The sequence below is a fragment of the Hyperolius riggenbachi genome, chromosome 10 (genome assembly GCF_040937935.1).
Source record: "Hyperolius riggenbachi isolate aHypRig1 chromosome 10, aHypRig1.pri, whole genome shotgun sequence".
Taxonomy (NCBI): Eukaryota; Metazoa; Chordata; class Amphibia; order Anura; family Hyperoliidae; genus Hyperolius; species Hyperolius riggenbachi.
This window is the reverse complement of record NC_090655.1, coordinates 232,465,026-232,486,480: the sequence shown is the minus strand read 5'-3', so window position 1 is coordinate 232,486,480 and position 21,455 is coordinate 232,465,026. Positions and strand designations below refer to the sequence as shown.

At 46.1% G+C, this 21,455-nt stretch overlaps 1 protein-coding gene across 2 annotated transcripts in view; it reads right to left on the bottom strand.

The window, feature by feature from the left end:
* Positions 1-13,127: 13,127 nt before the first annotated feature.
* The window catches only part of LOC137534811 (large ribosomal subunit protein eL33-like), a 243,047-nt gene continuing 234,719 nt past the window's right edge, over positions 13,128-21,455 (bottom strand). For both annotated transcript variants that reach the window (XM_068256467.1, XM_068256466.1), the window contains exons 4-5: positions 16,101-16,245; positions 13,128-13,190 (exon numbers count right to left, since the gene is read on the bottom strand). In XM_068256467.1, coding sequence (XP_068112568.1) covers positions 13,167-13,190; positions 16,101-16,245 — 169 coding nt within the window. In that variant the 3' untranslated portion in view covers positions 13,128-13,166. The remainder of the gene's footprint in view (positions 13,191-16,100; positions 16,246-21,455) is intronic.

Sequence of the window (21,455 nt, the reverse complement as noted above, 5' to 3'; positions counted from 1 at the left end):
CAATACTGAAGTTAAAAATCTCTCTTACTTTTAATGTGTGCTTATCAGCAAAGCTGTTAGACCCAATCTCTCAAAATGACGAAAAGCCGCATACCATACTGCAAAGCATTCTGGGGCTGCTTGGGTCCTCCCCTTGGCTGCTAGGGAGAAAGTACAGGCTCATGTTACAACAGGGTAGCAGTGAAAAATCTCCAGGCAGAGTACACTGCAGGAGTCCGCTATTGTTCCTAGCCACATGGCTAATCAATATTCACTGCACAGTAGTGTTTATCATTACGGATCTTTTGTGTGAGTGAATCATCAGGAAGCAGGCAGGACATGACTACACATTTGGCTTCATAGGAGACAGACAAACATGGAACCTGCCATGAGCTGTCAGGAGCATCATTCTCTGCAAATACTATATAAAAATTCTGTGAAATCCAAACGTGGACAGTGAAATGCATATGTAATGTAAGTACAGCCAATCTTTAGCTACTGATATGTGTTTTTTTTCTCTGAGACCTTATACCTAACAGCTCCTCTTTAAGTGAAAAAAAAAAAGATCTTTACTCACCCGGGGCATCTTTCAGCCCCATGAAGATGTATGGTGCCCTCACAGCCCCGCTCCGATCGTCCTGTCCCCGCCGGCGGCTACTTCCGGGTTCAGCGACAGCCGCCGACAGGGTGGGAACGCGGGTGATTCTCCGCGTTCCCAGCTGCTATATCACCCTCTATGCTGCTATAGCGTATATACGCTATAGCAGCATAAAGGGTGACATAGCGGCTGGGAACGCAGAGAATCACCCGCGTTCCCAGCCTGTCGGCGGCGTGGACAGGACGATCGGAGCGGGGCTGCGAGGGCACCATACAGCTTCATGGGGCTGAAAGATGCCCCGGGTGAGTAAAGATCTTTTTTTTTTTCACTTAAGTATTCCTTTAAGGCAATGCATCCTCTTTCGGAACACTAAGGAGCTGTAGAGAGTCACTCACAGAGCTATCGGAGCAGCGGCTGTGTGTCTCCACCAAAATCTGAGTTAGAGCATCGCCTGCCTGAAGAGCATCTCCGGGAGCCGGGCTTAGTGGGCAGCAGAGCAAGGAATCGCAAAAACTGCTGACTAGTTTTGCCCACCATGAATGTAAGCTTTCTCAGGGCAGAAGTGAGGGGCGGGCTCACATGCTGTATGTATCCTTAGCCTCGCCCCCAACAAACTTCATTGCTAATGTTAATCATATTAGGAGTTGACAGTAGTTCCATGGTGATCCAGTGTATAAATTCTCAGGGAGGGGATGGAAGGAGGACAGGGAGGGAGGACAAAGAATGTCTCTTGGGGAAAGCTAAAGCATAACCCGCTAAACAGCTAGTTTAAAAATTGCTCTTAACTCCTCCCCTTCTGACGCCAACCATCTCATAAAATCCCCCTGTCACGGACGGTTGCGGGGCCGCAGGCGCGTCCTGTAACCGCCCGTGAAGAAAAGCGATCGCACTCGATTCTCTGCATCGATTGCGCTTCAAATCGATACAATCTGGGTTGAGTGTGTAGGGGCAGCTGAAGTCCTTTTTTCAGCAGAGAGATAGCACCAGCCCAACTGCTGGATGGCTCTTTTGATATGCTAATGAGCCTGGGCCCAGAGAGTCCCTGGCTTCAAGCTGTGCTGATGGCCCATCCATCAGGTATAGACCATGACAGAAGCAATCTAGTTGGGAGAAAAGCCAGACCCTCTGGCTCCCTCCCAGCAGGGGAGCTGATACCTAGCTAGCTGCCCCAAACTTCAAAGAGCCTTTTGCCTGGGAATGACCTGGTATAAATCCCAGGGGTATCTCATATTCCATAAACTGCTATATGTATCATATTTTCTGTGTTGCCAGGCTGGCAGACCCTCCAAACTAACAGAGCAGGCTTGGCCCTATCTGGCGCTGGTTCTGAAGAAATTTCAGACCATTCTGAGGGAAAGACTGCCAGTTAGGCAGTTCGAAAGTGCCCTGCTGATACCACAAGGGTCCCACCCCTCATGTTTGGTATCAGGCTGCTGGGTACATCGAGGCAGACCTGAAAATATTAGTAAATCTGCCCTGACCTGTACGGTTCTGTGAGATAGAGCCCATATATGGTTAAGGCATGATTTCTGGCCCCCAGGACAAGGGGAGGACTCATCTCATGTTCTAAGGGGTTGTGTGGGCCCGCCCTCACTCCCTCCTACTGAATCAGGGGCATAAGAATGGCAGAGGAGCCAAACTCAGGGTCCTCCACCCTGAAAACATCTTGAACTCATCGGTGCCAGCTTGAGGATATGCTGGCATCCACCTGGTCTGAACTCTGAACTTTGATTGAAACCCAGAACTCTGATTTTTCCCACAAAAAGGACATCTTTCCAGGAACTAAGTATTTTTCTCCCTTCTTTTATTTTTTATACTGGCTATTACTGTTTTAATAATTGTTGATTTTAATAATTGTCTGTATATATTAATTATTTATATTGCTGTGAATAAAAGACTTCCTCCAAGTCATTCACTGTTCCGCTACCCTGCTTATCAGCACACACAGAACTGATCCCGGGTCTCTGAAGATACGCTACTGTTTGTTTGTTGTTGGCTAGACAGAATACCGTGTGTTTAACCGTTTTATTCGCAGGACTAGTCAGTCAGTAAATCGGGTCCACTGGCCCATACCAGTGGTGGTGGCAGATACCGTGGAATCGTGTGTACGTTGTAATTACCCGTGTCTCACAGGCTCCCTTCTGAGTTGTCTGCGGCTAATTCTTAACGGTTCCTGCGCATTGACTGCGACCAGAGTTCGCACGATCCGTGCGCTGGCACCGTTTAGAAGGCTAAGTGCGGTCAGCCACTAGGGCTCCTGTGACACCCCCTATCAAACGCCCATTCACCTATCCCCTATTACTACGATCATTCAGCTCACACGTCTGCCACCCAGGGAGGGAACCCATGTAAAATACGTAATAGCCCTGTATATCCCACTGACATCCTAGAAGTAAGGGATCCACATCTTACAGAAGCAGGAAAAGGGAATAGCCACACTACAAAAAAAAAAAAATAACAAAAAATAGCGTTAAGGCCATGTGGGTGAACAAACATCAGACGGTACATCCACATAGCTTCACACTGGAACAATTTTTCAGAGGGGCTTGTCCTAGAAGCTATATTCAATTTACTTGTTTTGACTTTTATGTTGTAGCTCTGTAATATAAGAATAATGGTTGTCCATATGGGCAAACTTCACCCATATTATACTGCACCTTGAGTATAAGAGAACCTGTACTGAAAAATAACTAATACTTACCTCAGTAGAGGATAGTGCAGAGGCTTTCCGATCCACCCACGAGCCACAGTTTCTGGGCAGGGTCCCTCTGAACCCATCTGACAAGAGCTTGGTTATGTTCTCGTGGCCACGCCACTATTTGTGTACGAGTGTGGCCATATTGCACACACTGCAAGCTTTTTATCACCTCCAAAGGTCTAAAGTATTTGTTGCGTCACGACATGGGTGTAAAAGGCTCTGTGTAACCTTAACTAGTTCACCACTAAGGGTAGGAACACACTAGGCAGAAACACTAGCACTGCATAAAACGCTAGCATTAATGCGTATTATGTAAGTCAATGGGACACATGAAAAACGCATAGGTTTGTGTTCTGCAATGTGCGTTTTAGAAAACGCTGAACATGTTGCATATTTTTCCAAAATACACCTAATGTATGTCAGTTGTGACACAGAGGTATAGTATTTTATTTCATTTTGTATGCGTTTTTTCATGTGTTTAAAAATAAAAAAACACAAGTTTGATATTTTTCCGCTTCCTGTTGACTTCCTAGTGATTTGCATAAAACGCATACAAAATGCATGTAAACACATTAGCGATTTATATGTGTGAATTGAAACGCAAATGCATTAAAACGCAAGCAAAACGCTAGAAAAAGCCATGTTCAAAATGCAAATGCACTCAAAACGCACAAATGCATATGCAGCAAAACTCAACCTTTCACGCAACGCCAAGTGTGTTCCCAGCCTAAGGCCAGAAACCCACTAGGAGCGATTTTCTGAGCGCTTTGCGATTTGAAAACTCTTGCTAATGTAATGCTATGGGTGTGATCCCACTTAAATGATGTGATTTTATAAAAAATCCCCCATAGCATTGCATTAGCAAGAGCTTTTTCAAATCACTAGCGATAAAAAAAAAAAAAAAAAACGCTCCTAGTAGGTTTCTGGCCTAATTTATTTTCTGCTTATGGATAAGAGCAATTTTCATGAGCCTTTTTGTAGGTGATACCCGGTTTCAGTAAATACTTTATTTTCTATGCATGTTATAGGGAAAAAAAAAACAAAAACAAAAAAGAAAAAAAATACACTTTCTTCAATTTAATCCTCTATAGTTTTAAAATAAGCAATGCTACTATAAACAAAACCCAAACATTTTATTTGCCCGTTAGTCTCGGCTATCACAACATTTAAGTTATTTAAGTTATGTTCTTAGTACAATTTATGGTGAATATATATTATTTGGCTATCACAACATTTAAGTTATGTTCTTAGTACAATTTATGGTGAATATATATTATTTGGCTATCACAACATTTTAGTTATGTTCTTAGTACAATTTATGGCGAATATATATTATTTGGAAATAAAAGGTAAATAAAAAAGATGTTTTCTGTTTTGGGTTTTTTTGTGTGTCTGATCAATAATTACAAGCCATGAGATGTCCCCACACTATCCTGTACTCAACAGTACACAGGAAGTAGAACAAAAGAGTGACTTTTACTTTTGTTTTGTGAATGACCAGTGGCATCTCACTAACGAGACTCTGATCTGTGAATGGAAACACGTTCCCGTTCAGCAATCACTACTCTGCTGCAGGGGGAGGTCACGTCCGCGCATATTCACGCACCCCATGCATTAGAAGCCATAGATGCATATCTACGCCCATGGGACCTTAAGTCCTGCAGGGTGTAGCTATACTAGTGTCTGCACAACATAAACTATTTAAAGCAAGATGCAAATTCATGTCAGAGCATAAATCGAGCATGAAGTCAAAGGAATTGTTAGTAGACCTCTGAGACAGGATTGACTGGGAAAAGATACAGAAATCTGAGGAAAGATACAGAAACATGTCTGCAGAATTGAAGGTCCCAGTGAGCAGTGGCCTCCATCATCCATAAGTGGAAGAAGATCGAAACCACCAGGACTCTTCCTAGAGCTGGCCGGCCATCTAAACTCTTCGATCGGGGGAGAAGGGCCTTAGTCGGGGAGGTGACCAAGAACCCGATGGTCACTCTGTCAAAACTCCAGAGATCCTCTGTGGAGAGAAGAGAACCTTTTGGAAGGACAACCATCTCTACAGCAATCCCAACTATCAGGTCTGTACGGTAAAGTGGCCAGACGGAAGCCAAATCTTAGTAAAAGACACATGGCAGCCCGCCTGGAGTTTGCTGAAGGACTCTCAGACCACGAGAAACAAAATTCTCTGGTTTGATGAGACAAAGGCGTCAATTCACCAGAGGTTACCAACCTATTTATCTCTTGGGAGGTAATTTACCTCCTGTGATATCTCCAAATAGCAATTCTCCAGAAGTATAGGGGAAAATATCGACAGAGAGAAATGCAAGAGATAAATGTGAGATAAGTATGAGATAAATAAGTGATAGTTAGTAGTTAGTTTTTCTCCAAATCACAATTCATCAGGGAAGAAAGGGGGTGTGGCCATTCGTTATTTTTTCATCTCTTTATCCCATGAATGACCCTGGAGATATCGTGGTTTTCACACAGCAGCTGCTGCTGTGGAAGATGGAGCCTTTTGAGCTTACTCTGTTAGGCCTGGTGCACACCAAAAAACCGCTAGCAGATCCGCAAAATGCTAGCAGATTTTGAAACGCTTTTTCTTATTTTTCTGCAGCGTTTCAGCTAGCATTTTGTGGTTTTGTGAAGCGTTTTTGGTGTAGTAGATTTCATGTATTGTTACAGTAAAGCTGTTACTGAACAGCTACTGTAACAAAAACCGCCTGGCAAACCGCTCTGAAGTGCCGTTTTTCGGAGCGGTTTGCGTTTTTCCTATACTTAACATTGAGGCAGAAACACCTCCGCAATCCAAAATCTGCAGCAGCCCGGAAGTATGCGTTTCTGCAAAACGCCTCCCGCTCTGGTGTGCACCACCCTATTGAAATACATTACCCAAGCGTATCCGCAGCCGCAAGCGGATCGCAAAATGCAGCCGAACCGCTCTGGTGTGCACTAGGCCTTAGAGCTTGCTTCTATTATGAGGAGACGAAGGCGCAGGAGGAGGGTCTGTTTAATCGCCCCTCGTATTTTTCGTGAGAGAACAGTTCTTGATAATTTTACTGAGGCAGAGGTGGTGAAGAAGTTCAGACTCACTCGTGATATGATTTATGATATGATCCGGCAGTAAAAGGCGGGAATACTCTGGTCACGTAGTGGTAAAACTCCGCCTCCTACCCACAATGCTTCACTTTCAAGCTTACAGAGAGGAAAAGTATCCCATGTAAATCATTAATACCGATTACCTAACTCTCTGCTTTCTCACACTTTCCTCATGCATATCTCTCCATTATCCCCTGCTATCCAACACTTTTCTCTCTGTCCTCTCACACTGGTGAATTGACTCCAGAGTGTTAAAATACCTCATGAGATAAACCACCTACCTTTTTTCTCTTAGTAAATCCTCTCTGGTGAATTGACGCCAAAGTTTTAACTCTTTGGTGTAAATGCCAGGAGTCATATTTGGAGGAAACCAGGAACATATGATCCCTACAGTGAAGCATGGTGATGGCAGCATCATGCTGTGTGGATGTTTTTCAGCGGCAGGAACTGGGAGACTAGTCAGGATATAGGGAACGATGACCGCAGCAATGTACAGAGAAATCCTGGATAAAAACCTGCTCTAGAGTGCACTCATGAACTCAGACTGGAGCGACGGTTTACCTTTCAGCAGGACGACCCTGAAGCTTGGTACACACTTTCAATTATGATTGGCCAATAACTGACCAATTTTTCCACCTCCATGTAGTACCAGGATTTTTGTGCAAAAATTGGTTCAATTAATTTTATATTTTCAAGTATTTTTTGTGTACTTACTTTTTTTCAATATTTAATTCAAAACAGGTTATTGTATTGAATTAAAAAAAGTTTGCCGCCACATGTTGATGCTGCGTGAACCTGGTGTCAACACTGATCACTGAGAAACAAGTCATCGTCGAGGGAGAAGCAAATTCTCCAATGGAAGAAGACACTGGGGAAACTTTTGGAGAAACACGACGAGGGATCAGCGTGCCAATGGTGAGTATAAGCCCCAGTATCGGTTAGTCAGCGATAGTTCACCCAATATACTGGACCTACGCTATACAGCTCCCGGCTACTGTTCACAGTATCGGGATGCAGCTTGATGATGTCATCAAGCCACATCCCATTACTGTGAACAGTAGCCAGGAGCTGTGCGATCATCGTAATTTGCTGTCAGCTCAGGAATTTCCTCTGCCACCAGAGCAGCTAATTTGTAAACACAGGATGTTAAAAAGAACCCAGGTGTAAGGATTATGGAGGATGCCATATGTATTTCCTTTTAAGCAATACAATATCCAATAACATTTGCAAAGCACTTTCCTCCCCTAGGACTCAAAGTACTCAGTTATGTCTCAGATCATTGCAAGGTTGCAAGCTTGACTGTGTTACAGAGGATATAGGTGTTCATAAATGTCAGACTAAACAGGTGCACAATTAGAGGTAAAGAGGCACCCTGGTTGAAACAAAAGCATCTAAAAACAGATGAGGTGGCTTACCTCAATAACAAAATCCTTGTATGTGACAAAAGATTTTTATTTAGCACAGGCAATGCATTTTGCAGGTCTAAGCCAGCTTCATCAGGCCAATAAAAGTGCCTACAATAGTAAAAGATTTTTGTATATGTATTTTGTGCATTACTAGTACTTTTTATTTTTATCTACATACATTTTTTTTACAACTTTAGATTTTAATTTTTGTCATAAAAACCTCCTCCAGCACATGGAAATTTTGGGCATATGGACTGTTGATCCTTTTAAACATTATATACACACTTTCAAATGCAGGTGAACACTGCATTTGCATATATACCATCTCCCTTTTTAAATCAGCAGTCCAGATCCTTAAATTAGGTTATATCTACTTTTATGAAAAATCGTTTTTCCGATTGACAGATCTATCGAATCATTTGTTTTTCATTTAACCACAATAGTATGTATACCATTAGGATATAAATGTGTAATGCATAAATATTAATTGTATTAACCTATAACGCTGTCGATACAGTTATACTGAGGAGCTCTTACTATTGTAGGCACTTTTATTGGCCTGATGAAGCGGGCTTTGACTCGCGAAACGCATTGCCTGTGCTAAATAAAAATCTTTTGTCATATACAAAGATTTCGTTATTGAGGTAAGCCACGTCATATTATTTCCTCGATTTTAAGCTGTTTTTAGATGCTTTTATTTCAACCAGGGTGCCTCTTTACCTCTAATTGTGCATAGTTATACCCTTAAACCATCTGTGTTTGAGGGGTGGTGACAGACCACCTGTGGGTGCCCCACAGTGGACACCTGTCCCTACTTTTCCAAGGAGAGCAACCAGATCCAGGTCCCAGCTGTGACTACCCCGAGTGGAGTTGGGTTTATGGTCTCCACCTGCTTCCTACGGTTGGTTGCCCTTGCAACCCCCTTTTGTGAGTAGTAATTTATTGAAATTCCTTTTTTGAATTGCATACTAATATACTACACTATTGGGCTCCCGTATTTGTCTCCTATATTTTTTTCCCTGCAAAGTGCTGAGACACCCCCACCACACTAAAGACTAAACAGGTGGCTTTTCAGTTTAGACTTAAATACCTCCAGGGATGGAGATGTCCTGATTGGGTGTGGCAGGGAGTTCTAAAGTGTAGGGGCAACATGACAGAAGGCAGTCTCCAAAGGTTTTGAGATGGATTCTGGGGGTGACAGTTATTAGATCCTTTTGATCTAAGATTGTGGGGGTGTAATGCAGTTGCAACAAATTCTTCAGGTATTAAGCCCAGATGTTTAAGATTGGCTTATTGACATTTAAATCCTTAAACACAATTCTCCGTTTAATCAGTAGCCAGTGGAGTGAGTGAAGGGTTAGCGTTATGTGGCAATGACGAGATTGGCTAGTTAACAGCCTTGCAGCAGCATTCTGTACTAATTGCATGCGGTGCAGGGACCACCAGCTGTGATGTGAAGGCAGCATGAACTAGGGTTCATAAGCTGAAATTTGATTCCTGAAGCTTAAAGGGAACCTTAAGGGCCCTTTTCCACCTGCAATCGCTAGCGTTCATGCTGAACGCTAGCGATTGCTGAATCGCAAAACCGGCGATTCCCCCGACGTTTGCGGCCGCGATTTTGCTATGCTATGCACTGCATAGCAAAATCGCGGCAATTATCGCTCCGCCGCGCGTTCGCGTTCCCGACAAAAGCGAATCGCGGTAGTGGAGATGACCTACCGCGATTCCTATGTTAAAAAGCAAACCGTAGCGATTGTAAAATCGCTAGCGGTTTGCGGTTTTGCGATTCAGCCAGCGCAAACGCGCTGGTGGAAAAGGGCCCTAACTGAGAGGGATATGGATGTTTACTTTTAACAATACCAGTTGCATGGCAGTCCTGCTGATGTCTTTGGTTGCAATAGTGGCTGAATCACACACCTGAAACAAGCATGCAGCTAATCCAGACTGACTTCAGTCAGAGCACCTGATCTGCATGCTTGTTGAGGGGCTGTGGCTAAAAGTATGAGAGACACAGGATGGGCGGGAGAGCCAGGCAACTGGTATTATTTTAAAAGAAAAAATCCATATCCTCAGTTTAGGTTCCCCTCCGATTCCCTATCAAATCGGTACACCCAGGCTGCGTACAAAGTCTGAGTTGTTCAGGTCTGAGCTCCCTATCGAGGCCGAGACTGGAGCTGCTTTGCTGTCGAGCACTGACCGCCGATAACAAGGACCTCAGTTTTGTTAGCATTTCGTTTTAGCCAGTTATTATTCAGCCACTCCTGAAGATCAGCCAAGTACCCTTTTATTTTATTTGAGGAAGGTCAAGGATGCTTGAGTTGGAGATAGACAGGCTTTTCATTAACTTTCCCCAGAAAGGGGAGAAGTTAGAGACAGGTCTATAGGTAGCCATACAACTAGCGATGTATGGGCAGATTCGACCAAGAGACAAATCTCTCTCTGATCGAATCTGATAAGAGAGATCTGTCAGCTGCCCATACACCACAGGCCAATTCCCTATCAATTTCATGCTGAAATCGATCCGGAATCGGTCTTGTGCACCGTATCGACACTGTGCCCTCCTAATGTAAATGTCCCCCCGGTGCCCCATGTACAATATACCAATATTACCTGTCTGCAGCCTCAGCTTGACCCCCGCTGCCTCCGGATTATCTCTTCATACATGCGCCCCACATGGTTTCCTAGTAAAGAAGGAAACCATGTGGGGCGTGCGTATATGAATGCACCCGGAGCAGCAGAGGCCGAGAACAGGTAATATATACTTTACAAGGAACAAGCGGTTTGGGGGGGGGGGGGGGGGGGGGGTTTAATCGGGGTTTGTGGGATGGTCAACATCACATTCTTCATTATGGGGGACAGCGCCAGGGGTTTTGTCAAGTTCGTTGGATTGTTGCAAAATCACACGCCGTTCTCGCCGCACACCAGATCGAGCAAGTCAGGCCAACATCTTGCAGCATGCACGATTGAGAATGTAACAAATTTTCATCCCAAAATTGACTGCATTGTCGGTCAGGCATGCACTTGGTGGCACAAATTTCCATCTAATCCTATGTAATAAAACCCTAACTGTCTCTGTGTCATCCTCCTGTCCATGTCCCGTGTGTTTTGGCTACTGCGCCTTTGTAGCCGTTGGGACAGGACGATGACAGGGCAATGAGGTGCGGGCAGAGGACGGGTGCGTGCATGCGCTGACATGTGGCAGTGAGAGAGACCTAGAGCCCAATTTTAAACTGGCTTAGGTCTACTAGTTCCATTATAATAATCGAATCGGATGGTCGATCGGCCAAGTTGCCTGAAGTATGGCCACCTTAGGGATGGCTTCTTGAGTAGTGGTCTGATGATTCCCCCTTGTGGGAAACCATAAGGCAAATACCAGTTCTGGCATCTTGCTGCTCTTTCTGTCATCAGTAGTGTCTAAATCACACACCTGAAACAAGCATGCAGCTAATCTGGTCAGATTGATCATAGACATCTGATATACATGCTTGTTCAGGTTCTATGGCTGAAAGTATTAGATGCAGAAGATCAACAGGACAGCCAGGAAATGTGCATTATTGTTAAATGGAACCTGAGGTGGAAGGTATATGGAGGATGACAGGTTTGTTTCCCTTTAACTATCCATGAAAGCAGTTCATTGCAGAACTTATATCAGCTGTAACCGACATGTTTTTCTTTAAAGGTTATTATGCTGTTGCGTATCTTTTAGAACAGAGAGGAAGTTCTGAGTTCATGTCTGCTTTAAGTAACCATGTGCCAATACATATCAGCATCAGGTAGCAAGATGTGCCCCCCTAGATATTAGGTAGCCATAGCTGTCCCCTGAGTAGCAGTAAGTAGTCCTGGAAGTCTCCTATTTGAGCCACTGTAGTGATATAGCAGAATTTATTGCATTATTCAGGATTGGAGAAAGAAAATCTTCCAATACAGAGACAGGAGTATCAGCAAAACGTGGTAATGGCACTCTAGCAGCTCCTCAATACCAGACTGTGTGATGAGCTTGTAGAGAACTAAAGTAGGAGGAGTGCTCCTTTAACCTCCCTGACGGTATGATTATTTCCAGGCCTTTCTAAACATTTTAAGACCCTAAAATCTGGAAAAAATTATGTCGCCAGAGTCTCGGCAGCAGCCCCTGCTCTCACTCACCTCCCTGGGCTCCAGCGCTGTAATTTTACCTCTGTCCTCCGGGTGAGGCAGTAACTCTGGTGAGATCCATGACGGCGATCTCAGAGTGATTCAGAGCCTCGGAGGACAGGAAGGAGAACGGCTACCGATGTCTGGATCCCCCTGGAGGTGAGTAAAAACGCCCGCTGCGCGCTATACTCTGCATAAAGCTCCCAGCGGGTTGCCCAAGCTACGCTCAGGATTACCGCCAGGGAGGTTAATGATTAAAACACGCAATAAAATATGCACCTACTGTATAACAGTTAAGACTCCTTACAGTACAGGTCCTCTAAGGCAGCATTTTTCACTCTTCCCCCCCCCCCCCCCTCCCGCACGTCCCCGCGGCCGCCGCTGCCATTACCTTAGCAGCGTCCGCTCTCCCCTCTCCAGTGCATCCTGTGATGCGCAGGAATCGGGGCTCGGTTACCATAGTAACGACGATACATATCGCCGCTACAGGAAGCCGCTGCCCTGCTTCCTGTCGCATCACAGAGTAGCCGGGAGATACGCTGCTTGCCTTGAATAAACACATGCACTGGAGAGGGGAGAGCGGCAGCTGTTAAGGTAATAACAGCGGCGGGGACGGGCGGGGGGCACCACCTACCCATACTGGCTATACTGGGGCACTATTCTGGCTATACTGGGGGCACTATTCTGGCTATACTGGCTATACTGGGGCACTATTCTGGCTATACTGGGGCACTATACTGGCTATACTGGGGGCACTATACTGGGGGCACTATACTGGCTATACTGGGGGCACTATACTAGCTATACTGAGGCAACTAAACTCCCTCCCACACTGGGGCAACTATGCTAGCTATGCAGCCGCACCCCAGCCCCCCCCCCCCCCCCCCCCCCCCCCAATAGCCTGCTGCGCACGGCACTGTCCACTAGGTCGCGCAAACATCCCCCCCCCCCCCCCCCCGCCGTTCCCCGGAGAAACATTTGGTCAGAAAGGGTTCCCCGGGCCGGAAAAGGTTGGGAACCACTGCTCTAAGGGAAGCCGCACAGTTGAACACTTTGAAGCAAGGCATTAGTGCCTCCTCAATATCCCACCAGCTAAGTGAAAAAGGCGAGATTCCAGCAATCAGCGTGCTATAAATATATTGATTTATAGCCACATCACACAACTCACACAGACTCTCTCATAACCATCAATAACAGCCAATGAACGACAAAACTTCATAACTATGAGAAAAGATCCAGAATGTTCTTTTATTTGGATTGTTTAGATCCTTGAAGGGTACAGCATCTGAAGAGAAAAAGAAAAAAAGAAGTTTGGTTTATATTCGATTATACACAGTGGAAGGAGTCAATCAAGGCTTGTCTACAGCATGACTATATTCTCTCTACCACTTAGCAGAACACTGCAAAGTATTTCTGTTCTGCAAACATTGTTAAAGGGTACCTGAAAAAATAAAAAAAAATAATTACCTCAGTAGGGGAAGGCCTCCGGATAGAGACTTTCTAATCTCCCTACACCCCTCCATTCCTGCCCTTCTTACAATATTCAATAATGTCTGACATTGCTCATGGCCATACTCCCCTCTGTGTAAGAGCATGGCTGCCCTCCCGTGTGTACAAGCACGGCTGCACTGGTGTTTGCACTCCCCTGTGTACAAGCACTGCTGGCTGTGCTCCCTTTTGTGTACGAGTGCACTGCTGCACTGCTGGCTGCGCTCCCCTCTGTGTACGAGTGCACTGCTGGCTGCGCTCCCCTGTGTGTACGAGTGCACGGCTGCACTGCTGGCTGCGCTCCCGTGTGTACAAGCATGGCTGCACTGGTGGATGCGCTCCCCTGTGTGTACAAGCACTGCTGGCTGCGCACCCGTCTGTGTATGAGTGCACTGCTGGCTGCGCTCCCGTGTGTACGAGCACCGCTGGCTGTGCGATCTTGTGTGTACGAACACGGCTGTACTGCTGGCTGCACTCAATGTGTACAAGCATGGTTGCAATGCTTGCTATGTCCCCCTCTGTGTTCAAGCACTGTTACACCCCCTTTTGTGTATGTGCATGGTTGCAATGCTGGCTGCGCAACCCGGTGTACAAGAACAGCTGAACTGCTCCCCAATGTATACAAGAATGGTGCTCCTCAATGTGTACCAGCATGGTTGCACTGCTGGCTGCACTCGGCTGCTTTGCTGGCTATGCCCCCCCCCCCCCCCCCCCATATGTATGAGCATGGCTGCACTGCGCAGACACAAAGTACAGCTGGTACCTGAATGGTAGCAGGGAGCCGCTTGTTGTGTGCTGCCTTTACCACCATACACAAGTGGCTTAGTGCTACTGAAGATGTGCATACCCTACTGGCGCCTGTACATTGAAAGAGCGCGGCTGCAAAGAGGGTCCAGGCTAGCAATAAAAGGGTCATTGGCACCAGGGAAGCCTCTGTATCTTTCAAAGGCTTTCTTCTACAGTGGTTAGTGTCTAGTCTTTTTTTTTTTTTTTTAATTTGAGGTTCGTTTTAAAGGAAACCTGTAGGGAAGAGAAGTGCCAAGTGGCTCACCTTGGCAGAGGAAAGCCTCTGGGCCCTCCAGTGGCTTCCCCCTTCCTCTTCCAAAGGGCCGTTCTGGCATTGTCCCCTCTGCAAAGCAGTCAGCAAAGGCTCATCAATGGCTTCCACATACACAGTAACAGACTGGGAGTTGGCAGAAAAAGCCTAGCCTGGTTTCTGCTGCTGCAGATGTGCCTGTGCAATAGCATGGACCCGATCAGGCCCAGCGACTTCCACTGAAGCGTGACGTGTCCGTGTTATTGGGCAGGCGCACTGTGGCAGCACTTCTGCAATTCATGTTCTCCAACAGCTTGGTGGAGGAAGACGGGGGGAAGCTTTTGGAGGATCCTCCTGAGCTAAGCATCTCATTTTTCTTTCAGCAAACTTCACAGGTTTGCTTTAAAGGACAACTGCATGGAGGGGGATATGGAAGCTGCCATATTTATTTCTTTAAGGGATACCAGTTCCCTGGCAATGCTACGGATCCTCTGTCTCTAATACTTTTAGCCATAGACCCTGAACAAACATGCAGCAGATCAGGCGTTCTGACTGAAGTGTGACTGGATTAGCTGCATGCTCGTTTCAGATGTGGAATTCAGACGCTACTGGTGCATGAAAGGTCAGCAGGACACCAGGCAAATGGTATTGTTTAAATGGAATTCAATATCAGCCTCTTTATACCTCTCACTTCAGGTGTCCTTTAAAAAGAGTCTGAAGTGATAATAAAAAGAAACTAAACCAAACCAAACAAAACAAAAAAAAACATATACTCACCAAAGGAGAAGGAAGGCTCTGGGTCTTCTAGAGCCTTCCCGCTCCTCCTACAGTTCTCGCATTCCAGCACTGGATCCCAGTTAGCAGTTTCCGACTGATGGGTCGGAGACTGCTCACTTCCGCTGCTGCTGGAAGCTTCAGCAATTTTTGGGAGCTGGAGTGCTCCTGAAGACGGCCGCTCCGTACTGCGGATGTGAGAAAATGAACGCTCGCGCATGCACAGTTCAGAGTGGCGCAAAGATTGCCGAAGCCTCCAGCAGCGGCGGAAGTGAGCATTCTCCGACCCATCGGCTGGAAACTGGTAACGGGGTTCCAGCGATGGAACACGGGGACCGTAGGAGGAATGGGAAGGCTCTATAGGACCCAGAGCCTTCACACCTTAGGAAAGTTTTTTTTTTTTTCCCCATAATCACTGCAGACTCTCTTTAAGCTCAATAATTAACAGCAAAATATGATGTTGACTCAAGCTAAAGGTAGGAATACACTATTTGATGTAGCAAATCTCCATATTGGAAACCAGCAGCAATGCAGCTTCAGGTTTTCAGGAGCCGGCAAGCAGGGCTGTGGAGTCGGTACAAAAATCATCCGACTCAGTTTATGAAACCACTGACTCCAGGTACCCAAAATTGTTCCGACTCCTCAACTTCGACTCCACAGCCCTTGCATGGCTATGGAATGAGTACATAAATCAACCGACTCCAACTCCTCAATCCTCAACCGACTCCATAGCCCTGCCAGCAGGTAGCTATAAAACATTTATGTTACAAGAGGATAGAAGCATAAAAATGAAAGTGTAATTTCTGGCTGTACCGTATATTACTTTTAATTTGGCCTGCTGTGTTTTTGCTGCACACATTTCAGTCTGACTAACACACACACTTATAGTGAACTTACCACGCGGATTCTGTGTCCAATTGCTTTAGCAGGTAGGTTGGAACGGAACTTGGCGCGGACCATGCCACTGTTGCCATGAGGTCTGGTCACCTTCCCCCAGATTACACGAGTTTTATTTGGCTTGCCACCTGGTGTCACTGTGTTACTAAAAAGCAATAGCAGAAAGTACATTTCAACAATTCCGAAAACAGATACAAGTGGAATTTACATAAATACAAAAACATTGTCACAAAAGATAACTGGCTGCAGAAAGGGTTATTTAAAGGGAAACTGAACAGAGGGCTATGGAGACTGCATATTTATTTCCTTTTAAACAATACCAGTTGTCTGGCTATCCCGCTTATCACTTTGGCTGCAGTAGTGTCTGAATTACACACCTGAAACAAGCATGTGGCTAATCTTGCGAGACGCCAGAGCGCATTGTTATTATTATTAACTTATATAGCTCTAGCATCTTCTGTGGCGCTGTACAACAGTATACAGGGTATAACAATACAATATCAACAATAGGACAGTTGATACAAGACAATGGGTTCAATTCATAAAAGGCCATGCAAAAAATATAAATAAAATAAAAAATGGGTGGGAAAATACCGCATTTGGCATTTTAGACTTGTGCCCAATTCATAATTCACAGGTGCAGTAGAAGTGCGGTAAATTACCAAAGTCCATTGACAAAAAACCTTTGCGGTAACAGCAGAGCAGTGTGGAGTGTCTCTGCATTGTTACAAGCTGTTCCCTGCAGTGTGGGCAGTGCAAGGCATCCCCACATCCCTTTAGATGTACAGGTTTTGTTATACTGCCTCTGCTTGCTCTGAATCTGTATATTAGTCTTTCTTAACATTCTATTTAATTGCCACAGCTTAGATTAACTTCCAAGAAACTTTACACATGCCATGCTTAGGTATTTTCCCCACTAGCTACTAACAAGTACCCAAGAGGTTAAACACACAGCCGGGACCAGACGGCGTGTCTCCAGCCTGCCTGAAAACCTGTTCCAGGCAACTCGCTCCCATCCTTTCCGCCATCTTCACCAGATCACTAAGTGAAGGCACAGTCCCCAGATGCTTCAAGAGGTCAACGACCTGAACAACTTCAGGCCAGTAGCCCTCATGTCCATCATAATGAAAACTCTGGAGCGAGTAGTCCTATCTAACCTCAAGATCTCCACTTTGCCCCTTCTAGGCCCCCATCAGTTCGCGTATAGGGCGAACAGGTCAACTGAGGACGCTATTAACATCTGCCTGGAGTCCATTTATGACCACCTTGATAGACCAGGCACGTATGCCAGAATTCTACTCCTGGACTTTAGCTCGGCATTCAACACTATTTGTCCACGCATCCTACAGGAAGAACTAGCCACACTTGGTGTGCACCCAAGCCTGCGCCTCTGGATCACAGACTTTCTCACCAACAGGTCCCAAACTGTCAGGCTGGGTGGCATCCACTCACAAACCATGATCACGAATACAGGTGCCCCTCAAGGCTGTGTCTTGTCTCCACTGCTGTTTTCCCTCTATACAAACAACTGCAGATCTAAGGCGGACTCAGTCAATGTTATCAAGTTCGCCGACGACACCACCATTGTCGGTCTCATCACCAAGGACAACATCCAGGAGTACGGCCAGCAGGTGGAAAGAATCTTCCAATGGTGCAAGGAGAACAAGCTAGTGCTGAATACTACAAAAACTGTCGAGCTAATCGTCGACTTCCGGAAGTCCGCACCCCCCCCTCCACCAATTCACATTGACGGTACGGAAGTGGCCAGAGTGCCTTGTGCCCGCCTCCTGGGCACTACCATCTCCAGTGATCTCAGCTGGAGGCCTAACATCACTGCCATCCAAAGGAAAGCCCAGCAGAGACTCTACTTCCTTCGTCAGCTGAGGAAGTTCGGCATGGCCCCAGAGATCTCGACCAGCTTTTACTCTGCCACCATTGAATCGATTCTCTGCTCCTCCATCCTGGTCTGGTACACTGGCGCCACCGCTAGCTACAGGCTCACACTTCAGAGAGTCATCAGGGTAGCGGAGAGGGTCATTGGGAGACCTCTTCCCCCCTCACCTCCTACACAAGGGAAGGCTGAAATCGAGGGCGCTGAGGATCGCTAACGATTCCACTCACCCGGGCCACCGCTACTTCTGTCAGCTCCCACTGGGACGGAGGCTTCGGGCCATCGCCACAAGGACTTCCAGACACAGTTACTCTTTCTTTCCCGTGGCCGTCAGCCTCCTCAATTCCCTCCACACACTCCCATCTGCACACAATAACTAATGATAGGCCATTCTTTGTCTTTTTGTCCTTGTACGGGTACTGTATAACTGCTGCTCTTGCATGTAAGGCAAATGCTAGTGTAATATAATGTGAATGTAAATGCTTGTCCTCTGTATTATATAGTGTAATACAATTTCTGTTCTATTGCTCTCTCTTCGGAGCTATCTGTACTGTGCCAAACCCAATTCCGGGCATGACCCAGTCATGCTTGGCGAAATAAAGAATTCCTGATTCTTAAGGTATTCAGGGGATACCAGTTTTGTTCCGATCTCGCTCTGCTGCTGCCTGGGGGGTTGAAAATCTCGTCCCGCCGGCGAAGGCTGCGAGTCCTATCAGATTCCAACATTCAGACTTGCAGAAGGCGGCGGGCTGTTTCTATTTTCTCCCTGCTCCTGTCAGTCACAGCTGTCTGCTTCTGCTTGTGAGTCACGGCTCCCAGCACAGACTTCTCATTCTTTTCACCACTTCAAAGCAGACGGTATTGCTTCGTGGCTTTATGAATTGACATTTACTGACATGTTAAGGTATTTACCGCACAAGTCAGTAATTTACCCCACTGCTCGGTAATTTCACCTTTTCATGCGGTAACAGCTTTTATGAATTGATATTTTCCTAAGTGCTTGGTAAAGTCAGCTGTTTTCTGCACTATCGAATGCGGTAATGTTTTAAGAAGAAAAACCACCGAAAAATGTTTTAAGAATCGACCCCAATGGTGGATTATAGCTGACACAGTGAACAAATCAATTACAATTAATTTATTTTATTTTTTTTTTAATACAGGGGTGGGAGATATGCATACACATTACACAGCATTGTGAGAAAAGGGGAAGAAAGTCCTGGCCATAAGGCTTTACAGTCTAAAGGTGGCCTTACATCTAGCGGTTTGGCTGTACGATCGACCATTTAAATCGATACTTTTATAGAATCGAGAGGGAATTAAGTGTTCCAGTATGCCCAATCGATGAAAAGTGGTGGCTTCTGGAGAGAAACGTAGAGAGCGCACTTCCTCTTACGCAGACTGGCCACAACTGGCAAAACTAACGGGACCCGATACCGGAGCTGCAGGCAGCGGAGGACAGCAACATGGGAGCGAGCCGTGAACATGGGGCTGGAGGAAGGTATGTATAAAACTTTTTATTTCATCTCTGGTACACTTTAAAGGTTTAAGGGATAGGACAGTAGACAAAGGAAGCTGCATATGAGATGGTAGAAATTGTGGTCAGTGGCCAAAGTGTCCTAGGTAGGAGAGCATCAAGAGGTGAGTTTTCAGATTGTGCCTAAAAAGATTAAGTGTGGATGAGTGGCAGGTGTGTTGAGGGAGGGTGTTCCAGAGGAGGAGAGGGGGAATCGAGAGAAGTCTAGTAAGCTGGAGTGAGAAGAGGTGACCAAAGAAGACAGGGGAATATGGTTAGTAGAGCGGAGACTGAGTGTAGGATAGTATCTGTAAATAAGTTTACTTAGATAGGAAGACGCTAGGTTGTGTAGATCTTTGTAGGCAAGAGTAAGGAATTTAAATTGTATCTTTTGTGTAACTGGCAGCGAGTGAAGGGACTGACAGAGGGGATTGGGCTGGAGAAGCGGGAGGAGAGGTAGGTGAGGTGTGACTGGCAGCCAGTGAAGGGACTGACAGAGGGGACTGGGCTGGAGAAGCGGGAGGAGAGGTAGGTGAGGTGTGACTGGCAGCCAGTGAAGGGACTAACAGAGGGGACTGGGCTGGAGAAGCAGAAGGAGAAGTAGGTGAGGTGTGACTGGCAGCCAGTGAAGGGACTGACGGAGGGGATTGGGCTGGAGAAGCAGGAGGAGAGGTGGATGAGTAGTGTGGCAGAGTTCATGATGGACTGTAGCGGGCTAAACGGTTGGTGGGGAGGCCGCAGAGCAGAGTGTTGCAAGTCTAGTTGGGAACTGCATGCTTGTTCAGAGTCAATGGCTAAAAGTATTAAAGGGAGATGCTCAGCAAGGCAGCCAGGCAATGTGCATTGTTTAAAAGGTAATAAATATGGCAGCCTCCATACGTCTTTCAATTCAGGTGTGCTTTAAACAGCAATACGTATAAATGTAAGTAAGAACATTTCAATCAATGACCAGCTGATCTCGCTGGAAAGGGAGTAGTCACTTGAGTGGCCAGAGCAGCATTAGATTCCTGGATGACGCACGGACCCTCAGCCGGTCTCCACACTATGTGAAATGTCAAGCTGAAATCTATTAAAATCTGTGTACAGTACAGTGGGATCAATGGACAGATCTGATGGTCAAATCTGCTGGCCATCTGCCAGTGTATGGGCACCATATATGCAATCTCATGTCTCTTGACACAGATCAAACAGCCTTAGCTTTGGCTGCAGGAGTTAAAGTGCATGTCCATTTTTAATAAATTACTTTGTATAGTGCATCAATAGACTATTTTGTAATGTAACCACTTTAGGTCTCAGCTACGGTATATTTTTATTAATAATTTATAAAGCGCCAATATATTATGTGGCGCTGTTTATATCCTCTGTAAAAACAGGCAAGCCACGAAGAAGTACATCTAAGTCTTTAAAGAAAACCCGAGGTGGGGATCTTAGAATAAAATCTATACACAGAGGCTGGGTCTGGCTATAATGCCCAGTCTCTGTTGCTAGTTGAATCCCCCCTAAGTCCCCCCTGCGCTCCGTTCTAGCCCATAAATTACAGCCGCGCCGTCGGGCAATGTTTACCTAGCTAATGTCACTTACGCCGCTCCCCCCCGCCTCCTGCAGAGCTCCAGTCCCTGCCCACATCCCTTCCCTCCAATCAGCGGGGAGGGAAGGGATGGGGCGGGGACCGGCGCTCTGCAGGAGGCGGGGGAGCAGTGTGAGTGACACTAGGGAGATAAACATAGCCCGCTGCGACATGCTGCGTGTTGACAGCGTGGCTATAATTTATGGGGGAGAGCGGAGCGCAGGGGGGACTTGGGGGGGGATTCAACTAGCAACAGAGGCTGGGCACTATAGCTAGACCCAGCCTCTGTGTATAGATTTTATTCTAAGATCCCCACCTCGGGTTCTCTTTAAGCTGAAGCACAGATGTGCACGATCAGGTGTGCTCCTGTGGACGCCCCTGCAC